At 40.9% G+C, this 19,372-nt stretch overlaps 3 protein-coding genes across 3 annotated transcripts; 1 reads left to right on the top strand and 2 right to left on the bottom strand.

Moving 5' to 3' along the window:
* Nucleotides 1-481: 481 nt before the first annotated feature.
* LOC116316322 (outer dense fiber protein 2-like) lies at nt 482-11,880 on the bottom strand. The gene is made up of 18 exons (XM_039620824.1): nt 11,239-11,880; nt 10,886-11,002; nt 9,884-10,023; nt 8,557-8,686; nt 8,315-8,446; nt 8,160-8,234; nt 8,012-8,083; nt 7,804-7,920; nt 6,127-6,256; nt 5,949-5,989; nt 5,296-5,405; nt 4,797-4,932; nt 4,532-4,642; nt 4,112-4,375; nt 3,869-3,969; nt 3,513-3,675; nt 2,175-2,300; nt 482-1,197 (listed from the first exon to the last, which is right to left on the bottom strand). Exons 1-18 carry the CDS (start codon nt 11,389-11,391, stop codon nt 1,051-1,053), a joined length of 2,265 nt encoding a protein of 754 aa, XP_039476758.1. The 5' UTR covers nt 11,392-11,880; the 3' UTR covers nt 482-1,050.
* A 35-nt stretch (nt 11,881-11,915) lies between these two features.
* si:ch211-51h9.7 (uncharacterized protein LOC558400 homolog) lies at nt 11,916-15,347 on the top strand. Its single transcript, XM_039620295.1, has 2 exons — nt 11,916-12,718; nt 14,321-15,347. The coding sequence occupies exons 1-2, from the start codon at nt 12,283-12,285 to the stop codon at nt 14,473-14,475; spliced, it is 591 nt and encodes a 196-aa protein (XP_039476229.1). The 5' UTR covers nt 11,916-12,282; the 3' UTR covers nt 14,476-15,347.
* On the bottom strand, nt 14,559-19,316 carry seta (SET nuclear proto-oncogene a). The gene is made up of 8 exons (XM_031734851.2): nt 19,024-19,316; nt 17,865-17,922; nt 16,966-17,108; nt 16,725-16,828; nt 16,503-16,616; nt 15,821-15,991; nt 15,563-15,694; nt 14,559-15,474 (listed from the first exon to the last, which is right to left on the bottom strand). Exons 1-8 carry the CDS (start codon nt 19,094-19,096, stop codon nt 15,451-15,453), a joined length of 819 nt encoding a protein of 272 aa, XP_031590711.1. The 5' UTR covers nt 19,097-19,316; the 3' UTR covers nt 14,559-15,450.
* Nucleotides 19,317-19,372: the final 56 nt, after the last annotated feature.

Raw genomic sequence — 19,372 nt, 5'->3', positions numbered from 1 at the left:
GTTTGGATTGATAAAGTCTATTCTTGCATTCGAGCCTGTAGGATTATAATGAATTAATGTTTACTGTGATGTTTGACTCGCAGTCATAGAAATCCTAAACAAGGAAGAAGAAAGGGGTTTTACTGGCTCAGTACTCAGCAGGAAAACATAAGAAAATAAGATGTGTTTCATTAAAAATTACCGTATTGTGCAATCGCAGGGTTCTCTAGTAATATTGCGCTATAGGCCAATTTCTATACGACTATCCAGTTTACTTAATCAGCATTCTACCAAGAAACGAGTTCATTTCTGCTGCTTCATAAAAATCCAAGTAGTACTGAGGAGCAGAAAAAAGTGGGGTTTGGCTCTGAACAGCATGAGGAATGAGGTAAGCGTTTCAGAACAGACTCGAAGGTTTGAGCCATCCATGGGTGCAAATTACGCACCGATATCATAGGACTGGAAACTGAAAATAAAAATAAAAAACATATAGAACCAAACATCAAACATCAGGATGTTCCTTCTTCTTTAAACATCCAGTCTTTGTATTGATATATTTCACAGGCTTTTCTCGTTTATCTGACACACATAAAACAACAGGGTAAAAACATGCTGTGGTGAACTAAAACATTGGTTTTGTAGTCCAATTTCTCTACATTGTAGTCTTACAATGCAGGTAGAATGTTCCAAAAGTACCTCCTAACATAAATGAAACAAGTCTTTTTTTCCTTTTCTTTTTTTACGTTGACTTTAATGACACTCTGGTGTAAAATACAAAATGCTATAATATATACCTCACATCATTTTTATGTTTGTAAATCAGCAAGAATATTGTAAATCATAAAAACATTTATTGGAGTTTTTTATCTTGGCTCTGCAGTTGCTGACTAAGTTACTGGTAAGTTATACATAAATAAAATGTTTAGGCAACTAATAACTGAGAATTTATCCATAAATTCAATTTTATTAATTTCATACAAAGTCAAAAGCAGACCTTTAATAAATGCAGTTTATGTCCCGTATGATAGTTCAGGAGGATCACTGCTGGTCAGGCTGGATAAATTTTGCTTGTCAGCTTCCAAGCAGAGAGTCACCGAACACATTTCCGTAGGAGGTTTTGAGAAAATGGACGTAGTTCTGCAGGCTGCGGTTTGTCGAGTCCGACTGCTCCAGCCTCTCCTTCATGTTCTGCAGCTGGCTCTGGAAGCGTCGCTCCATCTGGGAAACAAAAGCAGGGATACACTCCTACATCACAACATCACCTTTTTTTCCCCCTGTACAACTTTGAGCATCATTATCATGTGATGTTTCAGTTTCAGTACCAAAGCTGCCTTAAATCTGCCCAGATTTACAAAAAGGACAAAACCAGTGAAAGCAATAAGAGTCTCTGTGTGTCTTTGGACAAAAAAACAGGAGTGATGCGCAAATTTACACACATGTCACAGCAACAGCAAGTTCTTCAAAGCATTTATGGGTCAGGAGCTGATGGTAAATAATTAACAATGAACCAGAGAAATAGAGAGACAGTGGACAGCTGCTGTCAGCCTGCAGCAAAGTTTACAAAGACTTCCAGATTTCCAGAGTGAGAAACCGAGCTGGGAGTTTCTCTTCATGCTTTTTCTTCATCCTGAAACTCTGCTGTGTGAAACAGCGAGCAGCTGAAAGGATGACTGTCTTTATGTTAATGATTGCTGAACAGGTGGTTTAACGAAGGACCCTGATTGGCTTTTTACCTGTGAAGGTTTTTATAGTGATTATAGTAACGAGCACTGCTGCTGGAAATTTGAAAACACATTTACGTTCACAACACCTGAGCTCGCTGTCTCCGTCATGTTGCCACTTGCTGCGCGAGGCTGGAGCTCCTCTGTGAGCTGTGACGGAGGAGCTGCTGTGTTTTAAACTTTTTTTTGAAAGGCTAGATGGCCTTAATCTTAAAATATTTTATGTGAACACGTGGTCCTAACTATGTCTTTATTTGCAAATGAGCGAAATGTGAAAAGTGACTCCTGCTCCACCTTTTTCCATGTTTGCCACAGGTTTCAAACACCTCCTCTGCTGACTGCTGTAGAAGGTTGGTGGAACTGTTGTCACTGACCCAAATGGGCCAGAAGGAGCTTTCCTGACATACGTTTGTGCTGGCCTCTTGGTTTTATCTAAGCCTGCCTGCATGTGCAGAGTATTCATCGGTGACTTACTTCCTCCTTGTTTCGCTGCAGTTGGCTCAGCTCCGTTTTGGCTCGGCTCAGCTGGCTCTGAAGGTCCAGGGCTTTAGACTGAGACGATCTCTCTTTGGCTAAAACCCTCTGCATGCTGTCATCTACCTGAAGGCCGAACATGAAAAATAAACATATGAGCACCAAAATCCTCCGGGGAAAAACTGATGATTTAGTTTCTTTGACATTATCTTTAGTGAGTGTGTACAAACATGTAAATCAAAGCTTTAGTCTTTACCCCAGTTCAACTCAATGATCAGCAGTCAGTGTGGACGTGGACACTGCTCACATTGAGGAGGTGTAAAATCTGGATCATCAGTTTAACACAGAACAGAAACACCAACCAAAGTATTGAGCCTCACCCACATTAGCAGCACTAAGACTTTACTAACAGCATTAATCGAGCAAATATATAAAAAGAGTCTGATTTAATTGACAATTTTTACTCAATCACAAGTTAATACATTTGTTTTACCACTCAAGTTAAAGATTGCTTGCTGTGTTCAGCTCTGACTCTGACCCACAGACCAATGAAGGAGAGACGGAAATCATTCGATTTTTTGACCACATCAATGTGAAATTAAATTTACTGATTTATATTCCGTGCAATAAGTAATGTATCTAGTAACAAAGTCGACTGACTGATTTTCTAATCTCAGTTGTAGTCAAAATTTTTTACATCTTTAATTGCAGACTTAACAGCAGTTTAAACACCTTCTGCATCACCAAGTTAATGCGTGCAAGCTGTGTGTCAGTGTTTGCACAGCAGGACTTCACTCAGTGACGTTAGTGAGATACAGATCAACAGTGTGCATGCATAAAACATCCATCCCTCCCTCCCTATCCAGGGACGGGTATAAAAGCTATTAAATCAAAATAAAAGAGTTAGTGACACTGAGGAGCCTCCAGCTGATTTTAAACCAAAACTCCAAACATGACCTGCTTCAGAAAAGCTTAAGTGTTCAGCACCAGTAACCATGGCAATCTCTTAACATCCGCCAGGTCACTGCTGAACACTGTAGAGTTTGGGAAGTCCAGGATAATGGGTGATGCTACCTGTAAAATCATTTATCTTACATGCATTTCCTTTAACAGTTACTCTGTTATAAGATTTTTGTTGGGTGAGGTAGATGTGAACCAAACCCCACCACCAACCAGTTCAGCAGCATCTTGGTAGCTGTTTAAAAGTTGAAGGAGAGCCACCGTGTTGATACTGACACTTCTGGCTTTAAGCTCATCGCAGACCACTAACCCATTCACCCCTCTGGAGCGTGATGTTTTGTGGAACTCTGAGACCTCTGTGACTCCACGTGTCCGTACCTGTTTCTGTACGTCGTCCAGAGTTTGCTGCAGTTGTCTGGTCAGGACGCTGCACTCGTGACTCTTCTCCTCCAGCTGCTGCTGGATGCTGCGGATACTGGCTTCCTTCGAAGCGAGAGATTGAGACATCTCTCTGTTTTCTGCCTTCAAGCCCTCCAGCCTCCTGCAACCAACACACAAATCTAGTGTCACAGCTTGGAAAAGATCAGATATAATACTGATTTTTCTGTATTACTGTAGGATCTTTACAATATAAAGCACCTTGAGGCACCTGTTGTTGTGATTTGGCTCTGCGGTATATAAATAAACTTGAATAGAATAATGTCCATTAAATGCAGTTTCTCTGTGACTGTTACCTCTCGAAGTTGTACACTTTCTCCTTCAGGACGTTGTTTTCCTCCTGCAGCAACAGGTTCCTCTGCTGAAGCGTCTCCAGCTGAGTGCCTTGCTGCTCCACCTGCAAAGGAAAACATTTAGTGGAACATGTCAGCCATGACGGGTTCCTGGACACACTGTGCATGGATTATATTCATCAGACTCGTTAATCTTTCCGGATTTGTAAGTATGCTGGGTCTTTTGGGTTCGAATGAAACCTCTACCTTGTGCCTGACTTCAGAGAGGGCGGAGTTATTCTCCATGTTCCTCCTCTCACGTGCGTCAGCCTCCTGCTGGGCTTCTCGGAGCTGCTGCTCGGTCTTCCTCAATCTGTCCGGTAGAGTCTCGAGCTCTCTGAGCCGCCCCAGCAGCTCCCGCCTCACCTGCTCCTTCTCCCTCTCCAGAACCACCTGAACATCCAGCGCCTCCTTCTGCACCGCCTCCAGCTTCAGGCAGTACTCCTCGGACTCCAGGCGAGCCTGCTGGACCTGCAGAGAGGTTTATCACCCCGACACGGGTTCGATTTCAGCACAGAGACTTTAAAGTCATTTTTAAAAGTTATAACATGTAAGATCAAAGTACCATCTGACTTTCCTGCAGACTTTCATGTTAAATGTGTATTTAAAGTGAGCGTGTGTCTGTACCTTCTTCTTGTATTTCTCCACCAGGTTTTCATACTTCTTGATCGATGCTTTCAGCTGACGAGCTTCAGACTGAAGCCCTCGCTGTTTCTCCTCAGAAGACGTCAGCTGACTCTAAATATGATGCATGTTTATCATAAACTACACTCAAATACATTTCCCTTAGACCACAGAAGATTGAAACAACATTAGATGTTGGTTTTTCTTTAACAGTTTTTATTTCATATCAACCAAATTCAAAGCGTGCTGCTAACTCTCCTGAACATACCTTGAGACTTTGATTGTCCAGCTTGGTGGAGGCGTTTTCGGCACTGAGATGATGCAGCTGATCCCGGAGCTCCTCCCTCTCCGCCCGACTCTTCTCCTCCGCTGACTGAAGCTGAGCGTGCAGCTCGATCACCTGACTGTGACATAGACAGGTATAAAAGGTTACTTTACTCAACAACCACAATTTTCTAAGTAACATTGTTTCAGTTTCTGACCATAACACAGATGCTGCAACTCCAAAGTGTCAGTAGCCTCAGTTTCAGTACCAGTTCGTGTCAAGTGACACCCTCTGGGCCTGAAAAATGGAGCCAATACACAAGTGCCAAAAAAAAAGTAAATAAAAAAGCGCCGGATACAAAGAAGGTTTTGGTTTCTATTTTTTTTTTTTTCTTCTAATTTTCAGGGTGACTCAGATGTTGTCCGATGATGCTGGGCTACATTTATCGATTTATTTACAGAAACAAGGAGAACTAAATGAGTGTTTCCATGAATGCACTCACTGTTTGAAAGCAGAGATTTCCTGTTCTAGCTGTCCTTTAGCTGCTGCCTCCTTGGAGTGGCGGAGGCACCAGTCACTGGATGTGGACAGAGCCTGAGCCAGCTGGGACTCCTTTAAGAAAAAACAAAAACACTCACACATTTTCTTCTTTTCTTTTTGACCTTATTTATTATTTCAAGTGCTCCTCATAAACAAGTCACCTTCAATAAGGTGAACAGGTGAAAGAGAATGAACAGAGTATGCCTGTATGTCTGTTACAGGCTCAGTCAGACTGCTGCTCCTTCAGCAGGCAGTCCTCACCTCTGTTGCTTGTGTGTTTCACTGGAAACTTGCCACTTGGCCAAGCGGCTCTCCTTTGAATCAGATTTGCATAAACCACGTGATCGGACAAGACACTGCTGAGAAAACTCATTTGCATGCAGAAGAAACCACACAGAGGTGTGACAGTCACACAAAGGAACCAACATGTTTTCTCCACAACCTTCTCCATCTATCATCTACCGCAATACCAGAAAACGATGAAATACTGTGAAGAGATTTTTAAAAATATGGATTGGAAAATAGTTTTTAGTTCTTCACAGGATGTAATGTAGGTAATGTGTGACTTTAGGAAACCACTAACCAGGTTTAATCACATGGGCTGCACATACTGACCTTCTCCTGAAGTTTGTCCTCGAGCGGTAAAGAAGAGTGCACTCATGCAGTGGAAAGCTGGAAACAGCAATTCGGTACTATCCTGAACTTTCTATAGCATAAATTACTGTGTTGCAGCTATAAATTTTTATTTTCTGGTGCAGCGCCTGGCGCCTCCCTCTAATCAAAGAGACAATGCCCGCTTCTGACTGCTCGGTGAGCAGGGCCAGACTTCTCTCCTCGGCCTCCCTCTGCTCCCTCAGAGTTTGCAGCTCCTCCTGAAGCACCTGGAGCTCCTTCTGCTGCTGCTCCTGGCTCTGCTGCATCCTCTACAGAGAGAGAGAGAAGCAGGAAAGCTGGTTTAAAGAGTAATGAATGCTAAAAGGTGAGTTTAGGATTCTGAATTTGCTTCACTGGCAAAGTGTGCACATCAAAAGACTCTTGTTGTTACTTATTCTACATGCACTGTTCCAAGGACGATTTACAACAGAGACATGAAAGAAAACATACGTTCAGAACAAGGGCGAGGGAAACAAAGCAGCTAAAGTGCTGCCATAAACTTCAAAAACATTGTGCAGACTTACTTTTCCTGGGAAAAAGCCTCTTTTGGCTTAAAGAAAGAGTTTCAGTGTCTATTTTGTAACTGAAAGGTGTGAATACTTGTATATTTGTGGCCAGTCTAAACCCATTACTGAACCACACTCATGAAGCCTGAACATGAGCGTGGTGGAGGCTTCATTGTTCCAGGTTTTAGTCACATTTCCGCAGAGATCATCCATAATGAAAACTGCAGCCTCACAAGTTTCCCTCCTGTATCAGATCTGTGTGACTCAAACGTTCACAGAGCGTGTCACGATACCTCAATCGTACAACATGTAATACCTGCAGCCTCGCATGCCATGCATAAAAAAAATACAAGAGCAATGCACACACTTGGCACGATAACTTCAATACAGACATGAGAGTCAAAGAAATATTGCTTCATGTTCTTACACATACATAAGTTAGGTCTTACTCACAGATTTCAAGGTTATACAGCTGTAATAAATCAGCCCTCCTCTTTCTGAGCTGTGAGATTGATCCAGAGATGTCTCACATTTATCCATACACAGTCCCAGAGGAGTTTGCCTTCATATTAGAACATACTGATTCTCCTTCAGCTGCCTCTCACTGATCCTAACTGCTGTTTCTGGGGAGAAACCTGTGCCTGTGCCTACACTGCATTATTATTTCAGTAGATTACTTGCTCCCTCATTGGGTCTTCTCTTTTTTTGACCTGCTACTTTGTGCTGTTTTCAGCAGACTGCAGATTCCTCCAGGAATTGCAATGGTCATTACCGACATCGGGTTGGTGTTGATGTCTGGAACAGTGTAAACACTGGATGTAGTAACTTCACCCTGAGGGTACAGGCGTTAAGATTAGTCATATATCCTGTTTACTGAAGTTCACAGCTAAACAGGTGGAATGAATTAGAGTTTGGAGGAAGCCAAACAGTGGCTGATGGTCTGGTTGTGTTTTTACTTTTACTTTTTTATCCTTTACAAGATCCATTTTATCATATTTCGTGTATTCATTCAGTGTAACTTGTTTTCAGGCATTGTAGATGTAGGTGAAAATAAAGTGTTAAAAGTATTTGCTATGGCAGACCTCAGGTTTTGCACCAAATATGTCTTTAGGCTCCTTCATGTGGCATTTTTGGCAGTTAAATTGCAAAACTTTGCACTTTCACTTGTGCATTTTTTTGCAATCGCATTAATTGCATTGACTAGTAAATGTGGCCTGAAATATCAAAAGGGTTTTTTAAGTCTTTGGTTGTAGTCTATGTCTGCTGGTCCAGTGTGTTAATGCATATGATTGTGTTCTGTGTTAACAGACCTGAATCTGAGCGGCAAGTCGGGTCTTTTCTGCCTCTGCTCGGCTCAGCTGAGACTCCAGGTGGCTGCGAGTTGACTCCAGAATTCTTGAAAGCTCCTCGGTCGTCTTAACGTTGTCCTGCAGTGAGAGAGAGAAGCAGAGGATGAGCGGGAGAGATCGTTAAGGAAGTGCATGTCTGTCTGAGAGGTATCAGTTAGTTGTGGGAAACCTTTTCAAAGTCCAAATGTTCTGCAAGCTTAGAGGCCTCTTTCTCCTTGTGGGTGAGTTTGGCCAGAAGGCGCTGCAAAAGAAGAAACGTCTTCTCAGAAATTTTCTCTGATGTAAAATGAGGTAATAAGCGGGTGATAATCACTCACCATGTTCTCTGCTTCGCTGTCAGCCAGTCTCTTTCTCAGGGTGTCTGTCTGTTCTGACCTCACCAGCGATTCCCGCTGCGGATACAATAAAAGTCAGGAGCGAATAATGGCACGCTGACAGTCCCACTCCTTAAATTCGTGTCTTCTTCCTGTACCTCATGTTCACTCCACTCTCTGAGGAGCTCTCGGAGGCCGTGGTTTGTGTTATCAAACATCTCGATCTTCTCCAACAACAACTTCTGCTGCCGTTCCAGAGAAGCTGCGTGCAGTTTTGATGGCGTCTTGTCCTAAAACATAAATAAACATGTGCATCCAAACATGTCCTAATCTATTCCTTCTGCCTCATCTCTTCATCCACTTGATTTATCAGTAAAATATCTTCCAGTGCAGGTTTTACCTTGGCAAAGCTGTCCATAGTTTCCTTCAAAGCTGTCAGCTGATTGGCTACAGCTACGCCGTCAATTTCTGCTTCAACGAGTGCCCTCAGGAGCACATCTGCCTCTCTGTGTTGACCCCAAGAATCTGGCCTGTAAACAAAGCAGACCTGAAATGTCATTGTGTGCATCAGCAGAAAGTATATTGGAGTGAAAGTTGGCCTTATTATTCTCATTTCCTCTACTAGAGTATCGTTGCAGGATTCACTGAAAGCTGAAACTTGTATTTCCTTGTGCTAAATCCACGTGTTCTCCTTCTCTTCCCCTGACTGTCAACACTGTGTGATTCCTCTGGTACCCAGTCCGCGTTCCAGTTGACCTGCATCAATCACACCACCTGTTTAAAGCTGCAGCAGTTATTCAGGGCGACCTTGATTCTGGCTGAGCAGCCTTCTGCTACGCCACTTTTCTCAGTGTTGTGCTGGCAACCATGCACACTGGTAGTTTATCAGGTGTTTGACATACTAATCTCTACCAATAGAGGCGCTACTTGGAGATGCATTTAGTTCATTTAGTCCACAGATGTCAAACTCCAGTCCTCAAGGGCCGGTCTCCTGAAACTTTTCCATGTGTCCCTGCTGTAACACACCTGAATAAAATTAGTAGGTCATTAGCAAGACTCTACAGAACTTGACTGCTGGCCCTCGAGGACTGGAGTTTGACACCGCTGGTTAAGTCCATTAAATGGTAAAATAACTAACTAACTAAAAACAAACTAAAACACCTTAATCTATGAACATTAGCTCCCAAGTTTGGAGATACTTTTGGTTATTTTTATTTGTTTGTTTTGAATAGCACCCTATCACTGTTAGTTCTCCTCCTTTTACTGCTTTACAAAGAAATGTGTAAAAACTTGTTGCCACCCATTAACTTCTGAAACAGCAAAGATCACAGTAGAAGACTTTTGTAGTAAAAAGCTTTTTTGGCAGATTTACCAAATTAAAAAACAATCAGATTTAGTTGCTTATTGTTCCATTGCAGTTTTAACATTATAGGAATAGCAGAAATGGCACTCATCATCATTAATTTCATTATTCATTTTGCCTAATCATAGCTATAACATGAATTCGTTCAGCATTTGTTTCGTGCTCCGTTGAGAAGATTCAGAGACAGTGCCAGAGCCAGTATCCACCGGAATTAAAAACATCACCACAAAACAAAATGTCTCAAGAAGTGATGTTTATTCTTTATCGGCTTCAAACGCTACTAAACCATTTTGGTTAAACGTCCTCAGAATATGAGGTCACGAGTACAAATGTTTGTGTGTCAGACTGCTGAAGCTGTACGTACTTCTTCAAACGGCGAAAGGTCTCTTGCTCTCTAAGTAGGATGCTGAGGTCCTTGGACACTGCATCCAGCTCTTCCTCCTGCTCCTCTGCTTCGTTCTGATGCCTGATCCCACTTTCTGTCTGATGCCGCACTCGGCTCGTCTGATCACAACAAACAGAAATACGGTTCAGGGATCAGCCTCAAAGAAGACAGAAATAAACTGAGAACAGCTGCACCTACCAAAAGAAACAAGGTACATGTTCATCAAACTATCCTCGACTGTGTCTTAGAAAAAATAAAATTATGTTTAATCCTCAAATTAAAGCCAAAAAGGGTGATCCTGTCTTAGGCTCTCTATGATTAATACATCCCAGTCGGTGATGGGTTGACCAGACGCGTCTGTCATATACAAATATTATTTAGGAGGGGAACTACTTGCTCTCTATGATGTGCAGGGTGTTGTTGGAGTTGAAGTCTTTTAACGCCTGCTACGTTAGCCAATGTAGCAGGCATCTGCCAGACGTTCTTTGTGTAATTAAGTGTTTGTGGGTTAAAATGTATCCAACTCCTTTTATTCAGCTCACTATTTTTATTTTTTCTATGTCTGTGGATATTTATGACATTTTTCTCTTGCCCTGGAGTTCATTTTTAAGATCCTCAAGTTTTTATTATGTCTTGCTTAAATTCAACTTCTTTTACTTCAATTCTACTTTTTCTTGTAAATGGCCCTATGTTGTGCGTATTGTGCCATCAGTGGCAGGTAACATGTCAAAATAAGGAATATAAGCTCAAAGTGATATGTGATTACTCTTTGCGTGGGTAGTTCGGGTGGTCCATGGTAATGGATATCAGTTACCTTTGTTAATTAGTAAATCAGCCCTGAAATGAGAGTATAGGTTCTGGTTGTAGTCTTTTTGCTACTTTCAGTACATCTGTCTTGTTAAAGAAACAAGCTGCTGCCAGAAAATCTTTCCTCTCCACAGCTCCCACTACATTTAACAGAGATGAACAGTAATAAGAGACCTGGCACTTGTGGGAGTCCACATCTCTTCTGCAGGACAGCCTTCCTGGAGGAATCCACGGCTTCCGGACCTTTGGTCTGCCTCCATCGCCCTTCACCTGGGCACCTTTTTCCCGACTCTTTAGAAAAGGTAAACAGATTCAGGTGAAACGCTTCAAGACTTAACTAGCGTCCTGTTCCTCTGGAAACTCTTTGAAAGCTTGTAAAAAGGTGGGGTGAGGGCTGTCTAGAAGAAAAATAACAAATCAGTGCAGCAGAAATACGACATGTGATTAACATCAGCAGTCCCTGTAGATCGTGGATATTTAAATCTGTGACTACACCTCACATCAGCTTACATAAGTGATTTACGAACCCTTCGGAGTATTCCCCTGAATCTATAAAGTGCAGCAACCTGTGGGGTTTTGCTGGGACTCCTCCTCATGTGAACATGTATAGGTGTAGTCTCCAGTACGTGGAGGTGAACCGGTGGCGGCGACGGAGGTGAATCCCGGGTTATCATTCTCATAGACCCCGTTTGGGCTCATTAATGTTCCGTTAAAACAAGTATTAAAAAGCAGATTTTTATCATGATACACAGTCTGCTTCCAAGATGAATCTCGGTTTCTCCCTGTAGAGCAAACGGTTGTTTGGCTTGACAAACGACCGGCCTGATGATTGGCTCGTTTGCAAGATTCCGCTTTGTGATTGGTTGAGAGGAAAGTTTTGTGTAAGCGTTGTCCGTGGTAACCATTAAAAGTAATCGTGAAGTCCACGCTGCCTTTACGTGGTGTCGGAAAAAAATCCAAATAAATTTATACCCTTCTTAAATGGTTTCACGCTTCAATTCGAATAGGAATAATCTATCTCTTAAACTTTATAAAATCAGATTAGTTGTTACATATTTATAGCAACAATGGAGCTGCAGCAGATAGCTTTGTTGTGACGGTTTCGGGAATTCCGTTTTAAACCATGTAACGTGAACGTAGCATAAAACCGTTATAACAACAACAACAACAAAAACCAGACAAACAAAAAAGAATGAACGTAATGCTTTACTTTTCAAATTCAGTTCGTGTATACTGATGGCTTTTCTGCTAAAGTAGATTTCCGTTTTCCAGTTAAATAACACCGCAGTGTTCGAAGTCTGAGATGAGCGAGAGATGAATTCACTTCCTGTTTATTTCTGTGGCACTTCCGAATCTTAAGCTAACACGTTCATACTAGCTAGCCGCTCCAAAGTCCACCAATCGAAACGATATAATAAATGTACACAAAAATTTAGTGGTCAGAGTTTTATATGGTTTATCATTTGTGCTGATATCTGACAGCCAGTTATTGATTCTCGCTCCATGCGCCGTGTCGGCTAAAAACAAAGCTGCTAAGAGTTTCAGTTAGCTTAGCTTGTGGTTAGCCTTCCATGTGCGCGTGGCTGCTAACAAACATGCTGTGGCAATTAACGGTGCAGTACGTTTCCTTTATGCTCCTGTTTTACCCCAGTGCCCACAAGCTCGGTGAAGCGTGTGTTGCGGCTGCTGCAGCGGAGGCACAGGACCGAGGAGCTAGCAGCACGGACACCCTGATCCTGTGCAGGGCTTGCGGACACGAGTTAGCACTCGGGACGGACATCCGCTCCGTGCCTAGCCGGCTGGCGCTCTCCAGCCGCAACGACACGCTGCTCGGGGGTCGAAGGGTTAACGTTCAGCTGTTTGAAAACCCCCACGGACACCGGTTTGAGGTGATCACGTTCAGAAAAGCCGACGTTACTCAGCATTGGCCGGCAGACAAGCGCTTCTCCTGGTTCCCGGGGTTCTCCTGGACCGTGGCCACCTGTCCCAGGTGTAACACTCACCTAGGTGGGTAAACCTTCACATCAGGGTTATTACAGTTAACTAAACTCGTGTGAGAAAGCTAAATCGAAATGTCGATCTCCTGTTAATAAAACTAACACACATCTAAAACTTTCTCAGAAACGTTGAACCGAAGTCGAAAAAATATTTTGGTAACTTTCCATCTGGTTAAAATATGTTTAAAACGTTTATAATTTTGTTCAATGTAAAACATAAAAGAAAGACGTATGTTTTAGTTATTTTTTATAACCAACCAATATGTCTTTAAAACACTTTGAATTGACTTATTTATGTTTGATAAGTATTTATCAAACAATATTTATTTTTTTAGCTCCTTATTATCATTATTTAGCAAAGTCTTGTTTTTTTTTATTAACTCAAATCTTCTTTCATAGCTAGTTTTAGTGTTTCGTTTAGTTTTATTTCACTAAAACTAGTTTGGTTAGCTTTCAAAAAAAATGTACCGGGGAAAATAGTTTTAATCTGTCATCATAATCCGCCTGAAGACGCTTTGGTGCAGTTTTTGCTGAGATTAAATATTGTGTTTACATTAATCTACTAGTTTAATATTAAAATGTTTTAACACAAATACATTAAGGTTTGGTGAATGTGTTTATTGAGATTTTGATGTTCTGAAAATTACAATGCTGACAAAAGTGCTTTTTGTTATAATAATAATGAAAACCAGCACAGAAACTGAAGTAAAAATAAAAACTCAAAATAAATTAGAAATAAACAACTATAATAGCTCTAGTTTACGTCTTTATATTTTGGTTGCACATTTCTGTGCTTTACAGTTTTAACATAAAGTCATATAAACAAGTCAATCCAATATGTTTAAACTGTATATTAAGGTTTTACTATTATCTAAACAGATGAAAAATTGTTGTTTGCAATCTGCCAAACTATTTCCTATCTGCATATCCTGGATAATCTTCTTGACATTTTGAATAACCCGTTTATGAAATGTTTTATTATACCCCAAAATGAGCGACTGTGCCATTAACGCACCAAAAAAAAAAGTTTTCCAAGGGCAGAGCTGAGGGTAGTTTTCCCATAGACTTGTAAAGGACCAGAAGTCTCATTGCGGCCACAAGATTTACCCCATGGCGGCCTTTGAAAAGAATGCAGGTTTAAGGCACCTGCGTCCTTGTGTTATACCATCTGTGCCACAATACGAAACTTGAACTTGATCCCTTAGATGACTGCAACTCAGTCACATATAGAGCCCTACCTGGCCACAACTTTAGAGATATCTGATCAGGCCTTCTTTTAAATACAGATGCTTGTTTTAAACAAAATTTATATAGGTTAGAGGTTTCCTTAAATAAGCACCCCTTTCTTTTTAAAGGTATGGCTGACTGCATTTGTGTGTAATGAATGCTGGAACATGCACATTTCTTTCAAGTGTGTTTTTTATCCAAACTAAAGTACTTAAAGTTATTAAATACAGAGCTGGAAAATAGTTCATTTTTAAGTCAGGATTTAGTACATCTGAATTCAGGCTTTTTTTGGTTAACCTGCACTGACATGTATCCCACTTCTCTCAAACACCTGAACAAGTTACATCTTGCTTTCAGGTAACTGATTTTTGTCACTTCTCTCTAGGTTGGGCCTTCCAGCCAAGTGACTGGCCTGACAGGATAACGAAAACCAATTTCAAGGAATCGGAGCACACCTTCTTGGCTTTAATCACCCATCGCCTACTAACAGAGGACTTTGCTTCAAGCCTGCTTATGACTCCAAAATCCTTCTCCAGCTGACAGACTTTACAAGTAGTTAACCCTGGTGCCTTTGCCGCTACCTGAATTATATTTTCTTAAATTTGAATGCACCCACACATGTATACACAGTAAGTTTTATTATTGTAACAAAGCAAGTTGTACACCTCAAATTTAAAACAATTTCTTCCCCCCCACCCCAAGCGAAAAAAGGAAAAGGGTGATTAAATGTAAATTCTGAGATAACAGGTCCATTTTTTAAACCCATGAAGCAGTGGGGGGCAAAATTTACAAGCTTGTTTTTTTTTTTTCCATTTTGTTCTTTATTAAAAATGTCATTTCAAATCTCATGGATATCTGTAAAACAATACAATGAAAAAAAAAAAGTCCCATAGAAATGGTGTCAAAATAACCACTCTCCCCAATATCCAACATACTCCTGCCCCACCCTGCCCTCCCTCTAAACATTACAAGTCAAAGGAATGAGCTGGTACTCATTAAGCACGTAGGGGAAAATAAGTTTTAAGGGTTCAACATCCCAAATGAAAAAATAATAATAATAATAAAAAAAAAAAAAAATTTAAAAAAAAAAGGAAAGAAAATATTGCGAGGTCTGCTAGCGCTAGGTCACTACACCATGGCTTTAATCAATTTACCACACAACCTTGAACAGAAGAACTTCTGTGTGAATAGTCTTCAAATCTACTTAGGATGCCGTGCTGATTCTATTTTTTAGACGTTTTTATTATCATTTTTAGATGACTTGAGGGGGATGGTACTCAAAATTCAGGGCAAAGTGCCATTCGCCTTAGATGAGTCGAGGGATAACAAAACATGGCACCAACAAGTGAAAGAGGCTTCAGAATGGAAAATGAAGCACACACGGATGATTTAAGAAAAAAAAAAAAAAAAAAAAAAGTAACAAAAAAAATGAAAATAAAACCTTTGCTCCCGAACATGAGTGGAAAAACTGAACAGGGAATAGAAGGTTGAGGGTCTTGGTAAATGGTGGTTTTCTTAGTCATCTTCTCCCTCGTCGTCCTGAAAGAGCGAGACATCACGCAGTTAGCAAGTGAAGAGGGAGGGTAGACACCACTCACATCAATTTTCTCAGCTTTTAGTAGATTACCTCTCCATCTTCTCCATCGTCCTCTTCATCTTCCTCTCCATCTTCATCTCCTTCCTCATCAATGTCCTCCAGACCCTCCTCATCCTCTTCATCTTCCTCACCTTCACCCTCTTCATCCTCCATATCAGGAACCTGGAGATGAGTAAATCTTAAGCATTTTCTTGCTTTGGTTCTTACATTTTTATCATTTCATGGACTGATGAAAGATGTGAGAACATGGAAGAACATTGTAATACAGACCAAACATCATAAACATACCAGGTAGTACTGCAGAGGGTTTGGCCAGATGTCATCCTTGATGACCTCCCCGAGCTCATCAGCTCCCGCGTCGGCATGATCAGTGAACCAAGTGAAGAAGCTCTCTGGTTCTTCGTGTTGCCTCTTCCTTCCTGCTTTGTTCTGTGTCTGGCTGGAGCGCTTGGTCAGGTCCTAAAAACAGGCATCAGGAGTTACTGAATAGTTTGTGACTATTGCAGGAAAAAAATTCTCAGCACTACCCATTATCAGCACATTACATTTAAAACTAACGCTATGAAATATAAAAGTTATAAACTCACTACAATTCTGAATAAAATCTATAAACTGTAGATTTAATAGCTCTGGGTGATGAAAATAGAGTAGTCTTTAACCTGCATTACTTCTAAATGCCAGCAGAGGGCAACTCCTTTTGGTTGTATAGATAGATATCTGTGGGAAAATGATCACATTTCTGTCTTATCTCTGGTCTCAGTAAACAACTCACTGATGAGTCTATGGTCCCAGTTGTAGGTTTAAAGTCTTATCCAAAACAAAAAACTAACTTCATTATGTCAAACAGGAGTACTGTCAATCATGAGTCTTTAATCAATGAGCTTGCTCCAATTTGGCACTGATAAACATGATAGGTCAAATTGGTGATCCACCTATTTACTTTGGTTGACAAACTGAAAGCTGTGCATACCTTTCCTGATTTCCATTTGATTTCTGTTGACTTTGAAGATGGGTCTCCGCTCTCATTCAGATGGAACTCTTTGGAAAGAACTTTGTTTTCGAAGTACGGATTTTCATCGAAATACTAAAAAAAGGAAAAAGAAAAATTAAAAACGCACCCAGGTAAGAAAACTTGCAAATAAAGGAAAAAAAAAAGTCACCACAGCGTTACGTGAAACCATTAAACACTTACAAAATCTATTCTGTAGCCTGACTTGATGTCTTCAAACTCCGTCACCTCCACTCGGCTCAGGTAATGAAGCGCTTCCTCATCTTCCTCCCCCAGTAGGGCTGATACTGTAGGAAAAACAACATATGGATATACAGATTTAAAACTCGATTCACTGTCCACGTCACTCACACTTGGCACTGTGATGCCATTTTTTAAATATAGACAAATTAGAGTAATAAAATTTCTGACATTATCTGCTTACCCTGTGGATGGTTGACAAATGTGGTGACCCAGAAGTTGGGGATTTTGGCGATCAGTTCTGACCTCTTTTGAAAGAATGGCTGACGGAGTTTGTTGTATTTCTGTTCTACTTTGAGGATCTCCTCACTTGCTTGCTCATTCAACCTGAACAAGAAAAAGAAGTTTAAAATGTGAACATACCAGGTAACCAAGTGTAATGTCAACATATAGATAAATGCTATATTTATTCACATATGCATGTCCAACAATGGACAGTGCTTTGCCCAAACTTTATTTTCATTTTGGATTTATTGATCATTTACAAAGAGTTTGTCTCACATGGTTTCACTTTACCTTTTGGAACATCATCCAATTTAGCTCAATTCACATTGATTCGAGTTGTACTTAAAATTGAAGGAAAACCATTCAATTTAAAAGAAAGGTTTCATTTTTCTTCTAAGTTTAATAGATTCGCAACTTTTATAAAGCCCAAACTCTGCCTTAAAACAACACCAAAACAACCCAATTTACATTTCGACTTATGCCTATTAAATTCCTCACTGAATTATATTTAGATGTTTAATCATATTTAATTAATATTTTACTTTATGCTCTAGTATCATTTTCACCACAATGAACAATGCTGCCTTGCATTTCAATTTATTCAAGCCTTCCACTTTATTTAAACTATGTCATATTTAATATTCTGGCTGTCTTAACACTATAATAACTGCATCTTTTGGACCAATAAAAGTGCATCTTAATGCAGTTCAGTGATTATGCAGGTTTCCAGATTGCAGCATGTTAATTTAGCGACATACTTCCTCTTTTCATCAAAACATGTAGCAAACATCCCCGAGATTTCTACAAGGCAGAAAATCTACCCCTGTAAGGAAACGTTTAGTTTAAAATGTTTATTACCTGTCAATTTCATTTTGAACTTCATCAATGTGTTCAATAGCTTCTTGCTGCTCTTTCTCTGTGGGAAACAAAAAAATTGTTAAAAGATTATATTATATGCAAATGACACACAGCAACAGTCAAGTAGGACCTCGATTATTCATTTATTTAATTTTTTGCTTTTAGTCAGTCCTTCATACAAACTAATTTTACAGAGAAACTAAGTTTGCCATTATCTGAAAATCCTTTTTACACAAAATGCAATATACCAACACCCACCGGAGCACAAATAAAACCCAACTTAATTCTGCGTTAGTACAGTGTAAGTAAAGGTATATGGCTGATTAAATCCCCCGGAGGTTAAGGTAAGGTAAGCGGCCAATAGCTGCAGCTCTAGCGGCTCAGACACTCACCGTTTCCTGCCGGCTGCTACCTATAAGGCCGCGTGGTTTAAATGTGGGACATCTGAGTGCACACACACACACAGAGAGCCGCGATAACATGAGGGACCAAAACCGGGGACAGATGCCAGAATACCCCCCCCATTACTGTGAAATAGTCCCCCATACAGTGGAAATCCTGTGTGTTTTTGTCCACATAAAATAATTATCCGGTTCACCTGACTGCGTGACCAGTTCATTTAAATGCATCTTTAGCGGTAACAAAACACAGCGTCGTCAGCTAGCATTAGGTAACGTTACAACAACAACACACAAGCTGGCTAACTGCTAATTGAAACGGTCAACTTTAACCCTTTTAAAACAAAAAATAATTAGCTGCAACCCTTTATCGGATAGTGTGAAGTGATTTTACTCCCAAACACAGAAAAATATTCTTCCAAGATCACACACGGCCACTCAGTTAGGAGCCTTCGACATCGCTGGCCACGCTGATGATGCTAAATTAAGGAGCTAACATGGCCTCTCAGCACCGGTCTGAATTGAACAACAGAAGGCAGGAGCAGCGGCATGTTAGCTGCGGAGCTAGCCACCGTTAGCGCAGCGCGAATACACGCAGCAACCGCCGTGGCCAGCCGTGAAGAAGCTCCCGTGGCGTGATGCAAAAATCAAAGCAGTGCACAAAATAATTAGCAAGAATAATGCACCAAGTGGCAATGCAAAAATATGTTAAGAGAAGAAAGTGAAAATGGCGGTGAACAGGAGGCCGCCATTCCCCTTACCGGAGGTCTCATCCGCTCCGTCATGGTTTGAGTTCAGCTCCTTTTTACTCACTTTTGCCGCCGAGGCCGACATGTTTTCGCAAGCTGGGGTAACTTACAGACGTCTGAGAGAATATCTGGTAGCTTTGAATCCGGTTTCTCCTTGAACAGGAGAACGTTAATTCGGCGTAAAGTTCAGCGTGCAGAAGCCAACAACGTGCTGCTCTCCACACAATGTAGCTGCCGATGAGCGAGGAAGTCAGAGCAAGCGCCGCTCACGCGCTCCTTTCATTACGAACGCGCCTCGCCGAATGGAGAAGACCAGCTCCGCCTCTCAAAATAGGTCTTACTACTTGGCCCCAATTTGCTG

This window comes from Oreochromis aureus, linkage group 12 (genome assembly GCF_013358895.1).
Source record: "Oreochromis aureus strain Israel breed Guangdong linkage group 12, ZZ_aureus, whole genome shotgun sequence".
Classification (NCBI taxonomy): Eukaryota; Metazoa; Chordata; class Actinopteri; order Cichliformes; family Cichlidae; genus Oreochromis; species Oreochromis aureus.
The sequence above is the reverse complement of the archived record's forward strand: the minus strand, read 5'-3'. Positions and strand labels throughout refer to the sequence as shown.